At 48.6% G+C, this 17,810-nt stretch overlaps 1 protein-coding gene and 1 pseudogene across 1 annotated transcript; both read left to right on the forward strand.

Annotated features, from left to right (window-relative positions):
• Nucleotides 1-6,660: 6,660 nt before the first annotated feature.
• Nucleotides 6,661-8,324, forward strand: LOC147983071 (uncharacterized; annotated as a pseudogene).
• Nucleotides 8,325-13,698: 5,374 nt separating this feature from the next.
• Nucleotides 13,699-16,951, forward strand: LOC147983072 (uncharacterized). Its single transcript, XM_087540631.1, has 9 exons — nucleotides 13,699-14,601; nucleotides 14,682-14,849; nucleotides 14,910-14,945; nucleotides 15,063-15,158; nucleotides 15,240-15,304; nucleotides 15,378-15,828; nucleotides 16,178-16,454; nucleotides 16,551-16,612; nucleotides 16,727-16,951. The coding sequence occupies exons 1-9, from the start codon at nucleotides 13,699-13,701 to the stop codon at nucleotides 16,949-16,951; spliced, it is 2,283 nt and encodes a 760-aa protein (XP_087396757.1).
• Nucleotides 16,952-17,810: the final 859 nt, after the last annotated feature.

Consider the following 17,810-nt stretch of genomic DNA (forward strand, 5'->3'; position numbering starts at 1 on the left):
CGCTGGCGACCGTGGATCGTGGGACGGGATGGCGAGGCGTGACTTGTGTACTCTCTCGGCCTCTCGGAACGACAGGCAGCGGATGCCGCGAGAGTTTACACGTACAGAGAGGTACAAGCACCCACCGGTAGACATATATAGAGCCGAGCTGTGATGGCTTGGGTCCGAAACGGAGAGGGAGCGCCGGACCGGACCAGAACGCACCAACCACTTTTTTCCCTTTCTGATAAAAAACACCGCTGCTCCATTATAAACCAAAATCAAATACTTTTTTTTGAGAAACCAAAATCAAACATTGTTCAGTACAGTTCCCTCAAAAAACAATTTGTTCAGTACAAACAGAGGCACCGAATAGCTACGCCACCTCGACGGCCAACCACCCCTCCCCCTCATGATGTCAAATGATGGGAGGATGAGTGACGAGTGTTTCGACATGGATTTGTCTCTGTAAGAGCATCTACAGCTTCAAACCCGTCTCATACATTCGGACGGATTGTCCTGATCGATCTTTGGATACTTGGCGTCCTCCTTGTTCAGGCTGGGTCAAAGTTAATTGTGATGGCTCATTTTCCGATGATGATACTGCTGGAGCAGGCATGGTGCTCTTGAAGCGGAGTCGTGTGCATGCATAGATGGTCTTTCCTTTTCCTTGCAGAGAAGTGATCTTCTAGTTGCTAAGGAGATGGACTCAATTATGGCAGTCAAGATGGTTTAAGCTAAAGAAGTTGATAGATTAGTTTATTCGTCGCTAGTTATAGAAATTAGACATCTTTTGAGTCTTCATGATTCTTGTATTACTCATATTTCTCGTTCCTAAAATAGAGTTAGTGGCAGTTTAGCTAAATTTGCGCATATCGAAAGAAAAACCATCGTCACATGGATTGGTTCTGGACCTGAGAAACTGTCCAGCTAGCTGCTGATGACTGTATAAGACTATTATGAGTTGAGTACCCTCCTTCCGAAATTAATTATCGCTCAAACGGATGCATCTAGCATTGAAATATGTCTAGATACATCCATTTCAGTGACAACAATCCTGAACGGAGGTAGTACAAGTTTTTACCCGAAAGAAAGAACTAATTAGCCGGATATCCAATTCGGTGCCCAGGCTCATCTGCTCCCGCTCAGAAAAAAATCAAAATAAATACTTGAGAAATTCAAAAAAATTCAATTTTTTTTGTGTGATAGATATTTTGCCGTGTGAGGTCCGCTCCAAATTTCAACTCATCTGGACATCTGAGTAGCTCTCGGTAAAAAAGACAAATCGGGTCAGAACAGTGCGTGAACAGTAAATAGTGTGTGTGTGTGTCGGCGCTGCTCGGAGCTTGCTGGCCAGTCCGTAGCAATCACGCAAAAGAAGAAGAAAAAAATCATTTTGGAGTGATCCAGCAAGGTAGGCAGTCGATCTCATACGGGCAAGCCCTCCACCATATGCAAGCATTCTTGGCACAGAATTCCGACTTGCACTGCAAGATGTTGCCGAGCGAGTCGGCACGGCCGGTATCGAGATCGAGGGCGAAGCTGCCCAAGGCAGCCGTGGTGAACACCAACACATTGCTCTTGTCGCAGTACCACAAGAGCTTGATGCCAAGGTCGCCGCCCAATTCCAAGGTCTCGGGCTCGGAGGAGATAGCCCTGCGCAGGCCAATCTCGCCGCTCTGGCGCCACATCCAGACGTCCCCATACCTGGACGCGACGCTCGCCCAGGCCCATATCCCGAGCCACAAGCCGCCCTCCTCCAAGGAGTAGGCGCGAAGCACGTCGTCGTCGCCGCCGCGGCAGCCGAGCACGAGCCCGAAGTCCCAGTACCTTCCAGAGCAACGGCTGTCGTTGGGGAGATCGAGCAAGGTGACACACCGCGGCCCTCGCACGTCCAGGTCCAACGCGAGCATGGCCCGCTCGGTGCAGTCGCAGGTGCACTGCCAGATGATGCTGCCGCCGCGGACGGCCGGGGGGTTCCGTGGGTGCATCTCCAGAACCGACCACGCTCTGCCGTCTCCGTGAACCATGTCCGGGTGGCGCGCCTGCTCGCTGTCGACGAAGCACGGCGGGATCTCGAGGGTGCGCGTGGAGCTCCATTGCATCGTGCGGGAGGAGAAAATGCTGACCAACAGCTCTTGTCGCCCGGGGCGGATCGCTGCGACCACGAGCTCGAACGACGACGACGAGACGTCCCGGTTCAATCTTTTCAAGTCCCTGCCGGTGAGCAACGCGCAGGTGTACTCCCAGAAGCCGATGTCCGCGTCGACGTGGTATGGCGGGAGGAAGCAGCAGCTGCCCGTCGCGGGGTTGCAGACGCAGTAGTTGATGGCGGCGGTCGGCATGCGGTCGCCGGGCTTGGCCAGGGCGACGCGGCTGAGCACGAGGTACCCGTTGCGAGACAGGACGCGGTCCAGGTCCGGGTCTAGGCAGCGAGGGTCCAGTCGCGGGCTGCAGGGGCATCCCCAATCAGCCGAGCCGCCCGGTCTCGGGACGAAGCGGCCTGGCTGGTGCTGGTCCTGCTCCTCGTCGTCGTCGCCGGCGGTGTGGTCGAAGACGAAGAACCCGAGCAGGAGGGCGCGGCGGGGACGGGAGGCGCGGCGGACGAAGGAGCGGCGCGAGACCAGGCGGCGCCACGGCCTGCGAGTGGCGGCGCAGCGCACGGCCGCGGACGGCGAGGCGCGCTCCAGGATCTCCAGGACCAACTCGGGCGGCAGCGCAACTCCAGCGTCCGCGCGTCCGCGTCGGCGCCGCCCAAGGGGCTTATGATTTGCTCCCATCTAACCCTAGCTAGTTGACGTGCGTGGGATCGGAACACTAGTGGACGGGAACGTGTCTTATCTGTTTATATACTGATTATGATTACGGGTCTGTTTAGGACACATCTAAATGTGACATAACTATGTCACATCTAAACTGATATCCACTTTATTTGTGGTCTATTTTTTTCGTTCTAGTTTTTTTATTTCTTATTACTATATTATATATTTGTGAGAGCTTAGATGTAACATTTTTAAAAAACATCTAAATATGAATTAGAAAAATATGATTACTAGCACGTACACATTAATGGTAGGTAAACGGCTCGGATTGGAACTAGGACGTATCACGTTTCAAGATGGGAACTTTCCGGAGAGACTCCGTGTGAGGTCTAGGCCACGATCGCTTCTTCGCTTAGAGCATCTTCGGTCGTGTCCCCAACAGACCCTCGTAGGCGAATTTATAGCATTAGCGGACGAAAATCGGTCCAGTCACATCCTCAGAAGTCATTTTTTCGCCGGGTTGGGCCGAAATAACAGCCGACACATCCGAGCGGAACCCGGCGTGTTGGGGAGCGCCTGGGGGCGTCGGCACAAGCGAAAAGGGGCGTGGGGCCAATGTGTCGGCGAGAGGAGGGCCTTTTCCCGCCATTTCTTGCCACTTTTCCCCCGGCTTCTCTCTTCATTCCCTCCATTCTCTCCACTTCTCCCGCCAAACTCCTCCTCGCAGCCGGCCGCCATGCCGCCGAAGAAGTACGTGGTGCCCCGCGCCGCGACGAGTGCCACCGCCGTTGTAGCCCAGCCGAAGCAGAGGAAGCCAAGGGCGCCGCCGTCCAAGCCACCGGGCATGTCGAACGCCGACTGGAGGGCGGAAGTTCAGCGCCGGGAGGCCGTCACCACCGACCGGCGGAACAGGGCCAACGCCAATAAGGCCCGGGACATCGCGGCTGCGACGGCGGCGGAGCAGGCAGAGCGCTCGGCCGAACAAGCCGAGGCGGCCCGCGCGGGGATGATGAATCCCCCCGTCGGTCACGCCTCGTACGTGCCCTGGATCCAGCAAAGCGTCGGTTCTCCTGGACGGCTTCTCGTCGTCGCCCCAACCTTGGTGCTGCACGCTGTCTCCGGGCTACACCGACGGTGACGCGCACGGCGGGTTCAACCCCAACATCACCTTCCCACACGGTCACCCGGCCCAGCGCACGCCCTCGCCCGCCTTCGCCGGCATGCAGTATCCTCCCTACAACTACTCGCATCCTCCCCGACGCCCCCTCTCCGCCGTGGTGCGCTGCCCTTTCCCAAGCCTCCACGTCGCATCTCGGCGACACCGACGCGGCCGAAGTCGACATGGACGACATCATCACGGCCGGCTCGGCCGCCGCCGCCGTGTCCCCCGGGTTCACTACCCAGGATGACACAACATGGACGGCGAACTCGACTACGGCGAGAAGGAGGCGAAGCCAGAGGAGGAGGACGAGCCGGCGCGAGTGCATGAGTCCATTGAGCATTGCCTCACCGACGCACAGGTCTGGGCCGTCCTGCGTGAAGAGAAGATCGCGGCGCGGTGGTCGGCGCTGATGACGAACAGCGTCGTCAAGCTCAACCTGCTCCGGACCACCGTCGCCGTGAAGAAGAGGAACACCGACCTGGCTTTCCTGATGGGCGGGGCGTACATGCTCCGGAGTGAAGACCCGTAGGTCAGGGCGTGGTACCTGGCGGGGTGCGCCCTCATCCTGAACCATCCGCCCTCGACGGCGCCGCCCAGCACCGAAGCAGCTCCGCCAAGCCCGCGCACGCCAACTCCGCCGATGCAAGAGGACGACCACACCGTTTGATGCGTGGTACATGGTGGTTCTTACCTTTTTTGTACGCCAAACTTTTCATCCGATCGCTGAACTGAACTGTGGCGATCGCCGAACTGGGCCGCTGATCGCCGGACATGTGGCTTTTTGTTGGGGAACGCAGTAATTTCAAAAAATTTCCTACGCACACACAAGATCATGGTGATGCATAGCAACGAGAGGGGAGAGTGTTGTCTACGTACTCTCGTAGACAGTAAGCGGAAGCGTTATGACAACGCGGTTGATGTAGTCGTACGTCTTCACGGCCCGACCGATCCTGGGCCAATAGCTCTTGTGCGACGTTTTTCATGTGAATTGGAAGGAGTGCGATGTAGTTCGAATGAATGGCTGTGGTGCGACACATTTTAGCGTGTAAATAGCCCAGGGCCACATGGGGTGTTAAATGGGGTTAAATTGGTCGTCAACCAAGCCCGTTTATGTTAGGACATGTGGGTCCAACTTAATTGGTCCTCAAAATAGCTGATCGTGCCCTGCCACCCCCGTCCGCCCCCACTGCCACTCTGCCCCCCCACCCTACTTCTTCTCCGGCGGCGGTGGATCTTGCATTCTCGGCGGCGGCGGCAGAGCCCTCGTTCTCACCGGGCGCCCGTTCCCTTCGTCCTCAGAAAATGGTGAGTGAATTCGAACCCTAGTCCCGTTTCTCTCTCGGGCACGTAGATCTCAACTCGTTTCCTTTATTTTCGCTTGTTGAATCGATATGTTGTGAGGGGAGCCCGTGGGCATACTGAGATGGAGCCACAAGATTCAACTTCGAATAGGTAATGCGCCTCTCTCTGATCCAATTTTGAATGCAATTAGGGCCTCGTCTACTCTTTCTCACGGGCTCACATTGTCCACCACTGACAGAGGGGATGCTGCCGCTCGGACGTTCAAATTGACGGTCAATTTCTTTCCATCAAAGGCAAAATTAGTTGATGGTAGCATACAAAACATTGAGAGAGACACAATTGTTAAATGGGAGGTTGAGTTTACAGAGATTGATCCACAAGTTCTACAGAACATGGAAGAGAAGGCAGTGAAGAAATGGGTGGAAAAAATTGGGGAGAATATTGTTTGGTGTCCAGAGCAAGAAGTATCACTGTTGCGGTTTGATGATTGGAAATGAGAGTATGCGAGAATAGAAGATGGTGAACAGATTGTTGAATAAATCGATCGGAAAACGGCTGGACAAGCAAACGGGCTAATTTTTTTGCTGAGCTCGTTGATCTGAATATTTTTTTCGAAGGTTGGATATGTGTCATCACACTTGGTTGCGCAGATGGTAGATGATGATTGGGCTTCACAGAGGCCATGATTCCCATGTGTACTGAACTTACAGTAATAGCCGAGAGGGACAGGTGATTGGAACTGAAACTGCAGCTACTGTTGATTGGAATGTAGTTGAATTAGATGAGCCTACTGATTTGGTCATTGCACCAATGCCTGACATTGAGATGACCAAACTTTTTGGCATTCCAGTCGATGACAGAGATAAGGAGGAGAGGGGTGAATCTAGTTTGCCTGCTAATGCTGATGAAGATGTAGATGGACAGTTGATGGAACAAGCTGCAGATGAAGTAGATGATGCACATGATGATGAGCTAGTGCATGTGTATGACAAAGAAAACCCTGTCATTGAAGTGGGGAAGTTGTGGCCAAACATGGATGAATTTAGAATGTGTTTCAAGAATTATGCAGTGAAACATGAGTTTGATGCCAAGACTGTTTGGACTGATAAAAAGAAGTTTTATGCGAGGTGAAGATAATTTGATGGTAGTGTCAAGCTTTGCAATTGGTACATATCTGCTAGACTGCAACCTGATGGAAGTACTGTTAGGGTTAACCAAATCCCCAATCAACATACTTGTATTACAAGTTCATAGAGAGTGTCAACCATGACATCACAACTTTGGGTTGCAGAAAAGATCACCCCAATTGTAGCCAAAACACCAAACACTACTGCCAAGAAACTCAAAGTAGACTTGGAAAAGATGTACCCCATTAGACTGAAATATACCACAGTGTGGAAGGCAAAACAAAGGGCAATGAAAAATTTATATGGTGATTGGGAAAATACATTTAGGATGCTTTACAACTTCAAAGAAGAGGTGGAAAAGAGGTCACCTGGCAGTGTTGTGGAGATAGATACTAAGGTATCAGCCGAAGGTGAAGTCAAGTTCTCCAAGTTTTTTTTATGGATTTGAAGCCTTGCATCGATGGCTTCAAAGAAGGGTGCCGTCCATATTTGAGCATAGACTCATCATTTTTGACTGGCAAGTGGAATGGTCAGTTGGTAGCATGCAATGCTCTAGATGGACACAACTGGATGTTTCCTATTGCTGTTGGCTTGTTTCAGTCAGAAACAGAGGCTTCATGGACATGGTTCATGATCTAGTTGAAAAGATGCCTAGGGCTAGTGTCACCTTTGGCTATACACACAGATGCATGTAAGGGGCAGGAAAATGCAGTGAAAAATGTTTTCCCACATGCTGAGCAGAGGGAGTGCTTCGGTCATTTGTGGATGAGTTTGATCAAAAAATTTAGAGGAGAAGAATTTGGGCGCATGTGGCCAGCAGCAAGATCTTACACTAGATAGACACATAAATATCATCTTGATAAGATAATGGAAGCATGCGATGAGTTTGGTCCATGGATGAACACCTACCATTCTTTGTTATGGTACAGGTCAGGATTCAACACTGCCATCAAGTGTGACAATTTGGCAGAGAGTTTCAACAACAAGGTGAAGGAGTTAAAACATTTGGCTGTGGATGACATGGTTGACCAAATCAGGATCATGCTCATGCGGTTGTGGGAATTGAGAAGAAGGATAGGTGATTGTCTGCAAGGTGATAAGCTTCCAGCAGTGGTACAACAGGTGGTCAATAGGAGAAGAAGTCTTTCACATTTGTTTGTTGAAAAATCTTCACCTTGGGGTGCTGAAGTTAGAGATAAAAAAACTGGAAGGAGACATGTTGTTAACACTGAATTGCATGATTGCACTTGCCTCGAGTGGCAACACACTGGTAAACCATGTGAGCATGCCATTCTTTTCTTAGCATCCCAACCGAAGATAAACATGCACCCATATTTGCATGAATATTATTCGGTAGCAAAATTCAAAGCTGCATATGCTACTCTAATTCCAGCACTTACAGATCAGTCTCAGTGGCCTGAAGTGGAGATTGAATTTTTCATGTGTCCTTCCTTGACGAAAAGAAAGGCTGGCAGGCCTAAACAGAGTAGATTCAAGGCATGGTTTGAGAAAGGTGGGAGTATTAAGAAGGGAAAGAAAGATGGAAAGCCAAAAAGGGCCCAAAAGGTAACAAAAACAGATGCAAGTTGTGCCAGGAACTTGGGCATAGAGTGGGATCTATCAAATGCCGTTACACTCCTGAAAAGCCAAAGTATGTTCTTGTTTACTTGTCTGTGTTTTGATTTGGTGCTTTTTTCCAATTACTATATCTATAACATTTTCCCAATGGCCAGGAGGAAGCGCGCAAGTGAACCCCTTGTTGTTGAACAGTGTTGGCCAACAAAAAAAGCAAGAGCCAGTGGCAGTAGAAAGAAGAGAAGTGTACCTGAGCCTGAGCGTGTGGATGTGCAGACTGAAGAAAATCCTACTGCAGTCAACATTCAGACTGAAGAAACTGATGTCGAGGTGCACACCGAAGAAACTGAAATTGCAGTCAACATTCAGACTGAAGAAACTGCTCTTGAGGTTGAAACTGAACCTGAGCGTGTTTAGGTTCAGACTGAAGAAACCCATGTTGAGGTACACACCGAAGAAACTGAAACTGCTTTCAACATTCAGACTGAAGACACTAATCTCGAGGGTGTTGGCGAGGTGTTGAAAAGACCAGTGAAGAAAACCAAGATGATCAGTGAACTTGTGTGTGTAGTAGAACCAAAAACAAGAAGTGCTAAGGCGAAGAAGGGCACATGACGTGGTAGGAAGAGGTAGAACATAGAACTGTTTGAAAATTTGCGTCATGTAATAATATTTGTAACTTGGTGTGTACTGGTAGTCACTATGTATCCCCGTATTTCTATTCGAACTTGTTTGTTGGTCATTGTTTTAAATTCAAATTTGGATTCAAATTTGGGCTCAAATTTGAGTTAGGGATGGGGTATTGATGTTTTAATGCTATCTAAAGTACCTCAATTGAAATATGTTTGCTTGCTGAATCCGAGCCCTTTTGGTAAGTTGAACTCATAGTCATGAAAAGTGTGTTTCAAATGACCTCCAAAGGTAGGGTAAACGGCCTCATATTTAAGCAAGTTTTTTTGGCACCTTGTCTAAACCAGCCAAATAATTTTTCTACACATCTATTCTACCTATATAGTGTAAACCTAAAGTCTCACTATTTACTGAATTAATTTTCTATTATCTTATTTTCTTTTTGAAAAAACAAGGTTTAATAGAAAATTAAATATAAAACAAGTTTAAAACATGAAAATGAGAAAGTAAATTAAGATCTTTCTTAGTCAATCCAAAATGAAGTTTTGGTGAGGTTTTCACACTTCTCATTTTCAAAACCCCACCTACTCTCGGGTGCCCACTACTCTCTCCCTTGAACTCCATACTACATTGTTCGAGGAATGACAATTTAGTGAAGGATTTTTCGTAAAAATGTATGTAAACCATACATATATTTTTCTCGTTACTATACGACATAATAAGACTATGTGCGCAAGTTTTATATTTTTTGATTTTTTTCGAATTAGTTATGCTCAACCCTAATCACTCAAAACCTCTCAAAACCCCTCAAAACCCCGCACACTCCCGGGTCGTCGATCGTTGTGCATGGAAGGTTGAGATCAGGTGCTAGGGTTAGCTACAGTGTCCTTCGATCCGCATGAGACACGCTGATTGGTTGAATCAGTGGGGTTTGGATCAGCCTCTCTCGTTGGGGCATCAGGACCGTTCATTTGAATCCAACGGCTCGAGTTGATGCGGTGCATGGACCAAGCCTACGCAGTGCCCTTTCCATCATTGCATGCATGCCTGCCCGCAGCACCGGCGCCCGTTGCAGCATGCATGCCCACCCGCAGCACTGCGCCCGTGCGTTGCATGCATGCGCTCAACGTAGCCCTACTCCGCCACCCCTCTCGACGCAGTAAGCTGTCGCATGCCTACCATTAGCACCGATGCAGCGTCGCATCAAAGCATGCACCCGGTCACAATGCAGCAGGTAGACCCCGATGCAGAGACAACCAAAAAGCCAACGGTGCATGGCGTGCTCCTCTTTGAGCGACACAATACTGGCATGATGGGTATCGATGCAGTTCAAAGGGGCCGCTCAAAGGACGTTCAAATGGTGTACTGCTCGTTACAAGATGGGCAAATTAAGGCGTCCATTATTGTCACGTCTCCCATCGCGTCCATTATTGTTCCATTGGGCTCTGGTAAAACAAGCCCACCCGAGCGAACGTTGCCCTCTAGCCAGGCCCTAGCAAGCAGGCTACATTGCCATGCATGCATGCACGGGAGGCACACACAGAGAAAATTGGGCAGGCGTGTCCCCTTGACCCACGACGGCACAGACGTGTGCGGGACGTCGTAGCATGGCAATTGATGCACGGGATAGAAGAAGGGCAGGCGTGACCCCTTCACCCGCGACCAGTGGCACAGAAGCGTCGCAGCCTGGCTATTGATCCAGTGTTTGATGGCAGCCTTTGTTTCCCACGCTCGTGTACACACTTCGATGGGGCGCCACCAAACGCCGCCCGCCCATTAATTCTACCCGGTGAAACCACTCGAAGAAATCAAAAACCACGTTGCACTTGGGCTATTTAAGCTGGGCACTATCGTCTTCCTCTCCCTTCTCATCCATACCCCATCCTCTGCCTCCTCTGCCCTCCTTCTTCCTTCTTCTCCACAAATCAAACCCGATCGAGCCACCATGCAGTACAACGCCCCCACCTACCACTTCCCCCCAACTGTGCCGGAAAGGCTCTACCCGGCCAGAGTCTACGTGGAGAGAACCCTTAGGGTGTGGGCGATCTCAAGGTGGAGGGGCGCAAGGGAGTTAACAGAGTTCTTCCTTGTGGCCAGCTTCTGCCACCTCCCCCCGGCTCTCCAAGGATGTACCATGTTGAGGAGGTTAACCACAATGGCGTTGTGGTTGGGCTCCTCGCTACGTTCACTAACCCCTTCGATGCTTTCCACCTCCTCAGGCGAGTGTATTGGGTTGGTTGTGAGTTCATAGCTTTCACCACCCATAACATCTTCACCGACTTCAACATCATCTTCCCCAACAACGGCATTATGCAAATGCTCCCGTACCCCATCAACAACAGGAAGGAGTGAAGGGCGCCCGGAGGAGCGAGGTGGCGTTCACCCGGAGGAGGAGGAGAAGAAGAACTCGAAGAAGAACCCACGTTTGGTGCCCCCCGATCTATCTAGCTTGCTATATATCTATCATATTAGTATTTTAAGTTGTAATCGTTATGCTACTATTATTAAATTGTATTACTATTTTAAGTTGTAAGGCTATCGTGGAACTATGGGTTGCAATCGTTATGCTTCTATATAATCGTTATGTTACTATATATATTGTGTGTTTCATGCTATTATTTGTAGATTGCTATGGGTTGTTCTTGCTATTATTTGTGTATTGCTATGGGTTGCTACGGGCCTGGGTTGCTGCACCCCGATCACCACACACACCATCTTCAAAATATTGGCCAAATAATGGGTCATGACCCAAACCATGGACATGCAACTAGGAGCCCCATGCAAACCCACTATGGACATGCAACTAGGAAATGCAAACTAATTTACTTCATGCAAGCATGCAACTCATTTAGTTCATGGAACCGTAGACATGCATAAAAACAGGTAACATTTAGTTTTAGTGCATCAAAAATGACCCATCACAAAATTTAGTGAAAGAAAAAGGCTAAAGTAAAAACAAGTAACCTTTTATTTGCTGAAGTTAGAGGTGGGCTGGTGCCCCTACGCGGGTGGGCTAGTGCCCCTACGCGGATGGGCTGGTCTCTATTTGGGCATGGTTATTTTCTCAAGGCCCAACATCTATTCGGCAGCCCAGTTTTATTTTTTACTAGAAACTGAATTTGGGTGTGTACTTTGTTAATTGAAGAACAAAAACAGAGGAAACAGAGCATGAACACTGAATAGGGCCCTTGAGAATATCATTACAATAATTCAAGCAAGTTTTGCTTCACACAAATTCAAATTCATCTAACAAATGATCGCTGGCTAACTCAAACTACTAGGCACTACTAGCTATAGACACAATAACTGAAATTAGAGAACCCCTGAAACTAGCTGACACACTAACTGAAACTCTAACAAATTCTAGCGATTGGTGAACATCAAGTAAAATAAACCCATAGCAATGACACAACAATAAAATGCTCTAGCCATCATATTTGCTTGCTGCTTCAAATTGATCAGATGCTTTAGTTGCTTTCCCATTTTCTTCAATTCACACTTCAGTTCTGCACTGTGCATCATCGGATCGGCTCTGTCTGCCAAAATGGGGGCTTGTTCCATGGCAAGCCGCCCTGTCATGGAATTGTCACGGTAGATGTCCTCTTGCAAGGACTTAGTCGTGGAGCCATCGCAACTAGGAAGCTTAAAGGGGTTAATCGGGACAAAGGACACGAGAGAGTTATACTAGTTCAGCCCCTTACAGTGAAGGAAGGCCTACGTCTAGTTGGGTTGGTATTGATGAGGTTTCGATGACCAGGGAGCGAGATACGCTATGCCCGGTTCTCGATGAGTTGTTTCTTGCCCTAAGCCGCCAGCGGGTCGTCCCCTTATATACACGGATTGACGTCTTGCGGTCTACAGAGTCCCGGCCGGCTCATAAACAGTGTCCGGCTCGGTGACTAGTTAAATCTATCTTACGATACAAGTCATGCCATTATGGCGGTTTACTACTATGGGCCTTAAGTCCCCAGTGGGCTCTAGACCCTTTATTGAACCGCCATCTTCATGCTTGGTCTTGGGCTTCTTCAGATGAATCCCTCTTTGCGTAACCCGACCCGTTATGGGCGGTTTACACAAATAGTTATGTCCCCAACATTAGGCCCCAGATTGATTTGAACCGGTTCATGTTAATCTTAAAATACCTTAAAGAAACAAGCCTTCAGTCGTCTGTCTGCACAAAGGTTTTAACCCGCCATGAAATCATCTTCTGGATCCGTGTTAACCCGTCGTGACGTCATCTTCAATTAAATTCATATTTTTACTCCGTCATATCCTCCAATGGATCTTTGCCTTTACTGACATTCCGAAAACCGAGGCGTCGGGGCCGCTGGATAATGATGTTTGGTCTCCTCGTTTCTCGCGCCGTCTCAGTCGGTCTTCCTTATAAATAGGCATGACCTAGCTCTTTCATTCTCCCCCTTTCGGTCATCCTCTTCCTCTCGCTGTCTCTCTGCCACTCGAGCTCCGCCGCCGCCGCCGTCGAGCTCCTCGTCTTCACCGACTCAGGCCGCTGCATCAACCTGAATCTGACCAGAAACCAACGGCAAACTTCCGCAGCCCGTCCACATACGTAAGTTCCCTTCTTTCCCTTTCTTAGATCTACATTGGAGCTTCTTCGAGTTCGTCGGTGTTCGTCCACGTCTGAGCCAAAACCTTGATCGTTTTCACCTCCGATGCTCTGTTCGGATCATCAAATAGCGTAGGACTGCTGCGGTAATTGTTTTGCTTTATCTCGAATACAAACAGATCTCTTTCCCCCTGTTTAGAAGCCTCCTTAGAGTGTATGAACTTCTCTGCCCTGTTTTTAGGTCTAGAAATTTTTCTATTTAGAACGACCATTTGATCCAAAATAATAGCCGCAGCTTGTGAAACCTGTTTGTTCCATACTTAGCCAAAAAACTGCCTCTGTTGAATCTGTTTAACCACGGTAGTCCATGTGGCCGGCTTAAGACAACCCGGTTGTCAGTCTTGCTTGCTTCTGACGACTTTAAATAATTTAACTGTTTCTGAAACCTGTAACGGCTTAAATACCACTGCATAGTTACCATATGTCATTAGGCCCCTTCTTAAGCCGCCACCTTGAATAAATTAATAATGCTCTCCTCCGGGTTATGAGTTAAACCGGAATTTTTTTACTTTGTCATAGGCTTCCACTTACGCCATGGCACCTAAGGCTCCCAAGGCTCCTGTGACCTGTAATTGGGTCCCGTCCATTGTCACAGAAAGCAAGCTGTCTGAATTTGTGAAGTCTGGCCATCTACCCAAGAAGGAAGTCATGTCTTATCGTGCTCCTGGCCCGTCCGAGGAGAAACCTCAACCCAAAGAAGGGGAGGTGATTGTTTTTATGGATCATATGAGCCGGGGACTTGCTCCACCCGGTTCAAAATTCTTCAGGGATATTTTGCATTTCTTTGACCTCAGACCTCAAGACATTGGACCCAACTCCGTGTCAAATATTTGCAACTTCCAAGTTTTCTGTGAAGTGTACCTTGGAGAAGAGCCCAATCTACTTTTGTTCAGAGAGTTGTTCTATTTAAACCGGCAGAACGAACGTGCCAACGGGCCCAGTCTGGAACTCGGCGGCATCTCAATTCAGAGGCGGAGAGACTGCCTCTTTCCTTATGCCGAACTGCCCAGCCACCCAAAGGACTGGAACCAGACATGGTTTTATTGCCAGGACACTTCTCCGGCTGATGAGAACCCTCTGCCCGGCTTCCGCGCTCTACGCCTTGAATCCAATCACCCGCTGCCAGATAAATTAACCGAAGTTGAACGTCTATCACTTGCCCCTACCATCAAGAAGATCAAAGCCCTCTTAGGCAATGGCTTGAGTGGCATTGACTTGGTGCGAGTCTGGATCTCCTGGCGGGTGATCCCGTTAAGCCGCCGCCCCGGCTTAATGTGCTCTTACTCTGGCGAGAAGGATGACCCACTGCGCCATAGCTCAGATGACTTACCAGATGACATGGTTGAAGTTATGACCCAGACCTTGTTGAAAGAGGGCACGGTGACTAGTAATGCCTTTGGCTTACTTCCCTTCTGCAAGAAGAACCCGGCCCCTGCAGTGAGTAACCAACCTCAGTAAATAGTCTTTAGTTATGTTATACCTTGCTTTTACTCGTAACCCTTTATCATTTTTCACAGGCCAATGACAACTTCTGGAAGGTCAAGTATGACCATGAGGCGGCCAAGCAAGCCAGAGCGGCCAAGAGAGCCGAAAGAAAGGCCACCAAGACTGGAACTTCAAAGAAGAGGAAGCCAAGTGCTTCAGATATGTTTAAACTTGATGATACTGATGACGATGAAGAAGAGGTAACTTTAACTCCCTTGACTTCTTTTATCATCACCTTACTGACATTCAAGTCTTTTCAGGAAGACACGGGAAACAGCCAAGCCATCGAGGAAGAGGTGACTATAATCTCCTCCAACTCCGAGCCTCTACCGCGTCAGAAAATTCGAAGAGTGACCCGGAAAGTAAGATTTTCACATCCTTTGGCTTACCAAGATCCTTAATTTCTTTTGAAGCAACAACAATTTGAAAGCCGGAGGCAGACCCGGACCAACAAGGATGCAGAGCTCTCCTCCGGCTTACCTGACGTAACCAGGAAGCGTCGGAATGAGGTTACCTCCGACTTACATTCTGTTTTACCTTTGGCGGGTTTAATTCGTCAACCTCTCAATTCCTCTGACTCCAATTATCAGGATACCTCTCCTTCCTCCGGCGAGTCTATGCAATCAAACATGCCGGCTTTCAAAACCGCCCCCGGGTAATGTAAATTTGTTTACTTTATGCTTTACCTTACTCATGCTTTTGTACTCATCCTTCTGCCTTGTCCACATCATACAAGTGAAGCCCAGCAAGAGGGCAAAAAAGAGTAAGCCGTCCCAAGAGCCGGTCGTGACTGGGCCGGAGCTTGGCACGGCTGCCCTTGATAGTTCTACCCATCAGCCGCCGCCTGAACCGGCTTATGACATTCCAGCACCAAACTCTGATTTGCCCGCCAAAGAAACTCTCAACAGTTCTGATCACCCGGAAGCTCCTAGCCCGGCCAAGACGATTGATCCCGAAGTTGAGATTCTCAAGACTCAGTTTGTTGAGCCGGGTCAGCCCACTGTCCTTGCCAAGTGCTCTGCCAAAGAAGAGCTTTTGGAGCGCCGAAAGGCCATGTTAGACATTGCTGACTACACTCACTTGAGTATTGGGGAGATCGTTTCTGGCTACATCAGTCAAGTGCATAACAGCCGTGACCTGGAAATTGACATGGTGAAGCAGATACAGCAAAAATCTGAGGTATGCTTTTCCTTAACCATACTTACTGTACCAGCCCCCAAGTCTATTGCTTATAAGTAAATATGCTATAGAGTTTAGAAAACTGCCTAGCACTGCTTGTCCGGTTTAGAAAGAAGATATGTAACCCAGTTGTGGCATGATATTTTGAACTTGCGATACACATTAGCCCCCAAGTGCCAAGTATCTTTGCTTGCAAAGTGCTTGGGACTTAATTTTCATGAGCCGGCGTAGTAATTTTGAGTTCTTCAGCACACATTAGCCCCCAAGTGTCAAGTACCTTTGCTTGTAAAGTGCTTGGGACTTAATGTTCTTTTATAATGACCCTGACTATAACCCGGCATCACTGCAGGCCACCATGAGCCAATTTGAGTCGGAGATTGCTGACCTGAAGAGCCGCCTGGCAGCTCAAGAACTTGAAATCCAAAAAGCCAATTCCAAGTTTGAATTCAGCGTCTCTGAACAAGAGAAGTTGAAGAAGAACTTTGACTCAGAAAAGAAAACTTGGGCTGATGAAAAAAACTCACTGATGACCCGGGCTGAAACAGCAGAAACATCACTTGCGGAAGTAACAGCCGAGCTGTCCGGCTTAAAGCACCAGATATCTCAGATGGTCTCAGCAATCTTCGGTAAGTCACTTTATATAAACTTTTAAATACTGCAAACCTTCTTTTGATGACTATTTCAATTGTTATCCCCGGTTTATCTTATGTTTATGACTGCAGGCCCCAGGAGTACAAACCTCAAGCAGAACATGTTGATCAAACTGAAGGCGGTTTATACTTTGGTGGAGCAACTCTACACCGGGTCACAACGTGCCTTGGCCGTTGTGGCTTTATAAAACGATGATCCCTATCTCCTGCAAGATGTGCTAAAACGGCTTGCTGTTCTGCCTCAGCAGGTCCAAGAACTAAGACGGGCATCTGCAAGAGCCGGAGCTATAGCCGCATTGAGCCGGGCCAAGGCGTGGCTTCCAGAGCTAGACCCGACAGACATTGCTCTTGGGTATCCCAGCTTGAAGGAAGACGACACCTTATTCAATGAGACAGACTTCACCGCCTGTGTGAAAGACATACGCCCTGTGGCTACTCTCATTGGGAACGATACTGACCTTACCAAGTATTAGCCGGGATATGACAGCGAGAACTGGAGAATTCCAACACCTCACTATGATGAAGTCAGCCTGATCCCTCCAACTCGTAAGCATACATTTGCCCCTGAAGTCGACCCAGCCGGTTTAATAGATGATGAAGCTGAGTTTGAAGCCTTGAGTGGCATTGACTGGGCGTCGTCCACCTTCCAGGACAGGGCAGCCGATGGAGAGGCGGAGAAGGATAACCCGGAATCTTCAAGCCAACCAAAGGAGTGAACCGCCAGGCGTCATATGTTTATGTCCTTATGAAAAACAATACTTCATTATTCAGACTCGGGGAGTCTTGTAATAGGGTAGAAAAACCTCTCGATTTTGCCATGCCTTCGCGCATGTTTATGGCGCTCAATACTTTCTTAAGCCGCCATCGCTATACACTTCTGGCTTATATTGATCTTCTATGTCATTTAAACAAAAAATTGTTTGCCTTATCCTACATATAACACAAATAGAATTCCCTTGGCGACTTATCGCACCAGGGGTCACATAAGGTACTGATAACCCGGAGTGTGAACCAAAACATCACATAAAGGTCGGTTTACGATTACCTCTATTAACATAATCACAACAGCATACCTGCGATCCTTTTGGTAATTTCGCCGGCTTATATGACCCGACCCATGAGGGTAAATTTAACCCCTGAAAGTTGGCACATATAATGTTCATCTGGCACTTGACAACCTGAGGTGACCAATATTAAACCGGTGGAACAAGTATCACTCCATAGTACTTTCAAGAGGGCCTTAAGATAGTTAAATACTTACACTTACAAAGTATGATGAGTAATAAACAAAATTCAAAGGCTTCTGATTCGAATATGATCAGTGAACCGTTC

This window comes from Triticum urartu, chromosome 2A (assembly GCF_056163025.1).
Source record: "Triticum urartu cultivar PI428250 chromosome 2A, HENAU_Tu73, whole genome shotgun sequence".
Taxonomy (NCBI): domain Eukaryota; kingdom Viridiplantae; phylum Streptophyta; class Magnoliopsida; order Poales; family Poaceae; genus Triticum; species Triticum urartu.

Coding starts and splice junctions, on each gene's coding strand:
- LOC147983072 (XM_087540631.1), top strand. CDS start 13,699: ATGGCACCTAAGGCTCCCAAGGCTCCTGTGACCTGTAATTGGGTCCCG. Junction 14,602..14,681: donor AGAAGAACCCGGCCCCTGCA/GTGAGTAACCAA, acceptor CATTTTTCACAG/GCCAATGACAACTTCTGGAA. Junction 15,159..15,239: donor CCAGGAAGCGTCGGAATGAG/GTTACCTCCGAC, acceptor TCCAATTATCAG/GATACCTCTCCTTCCTCCGG.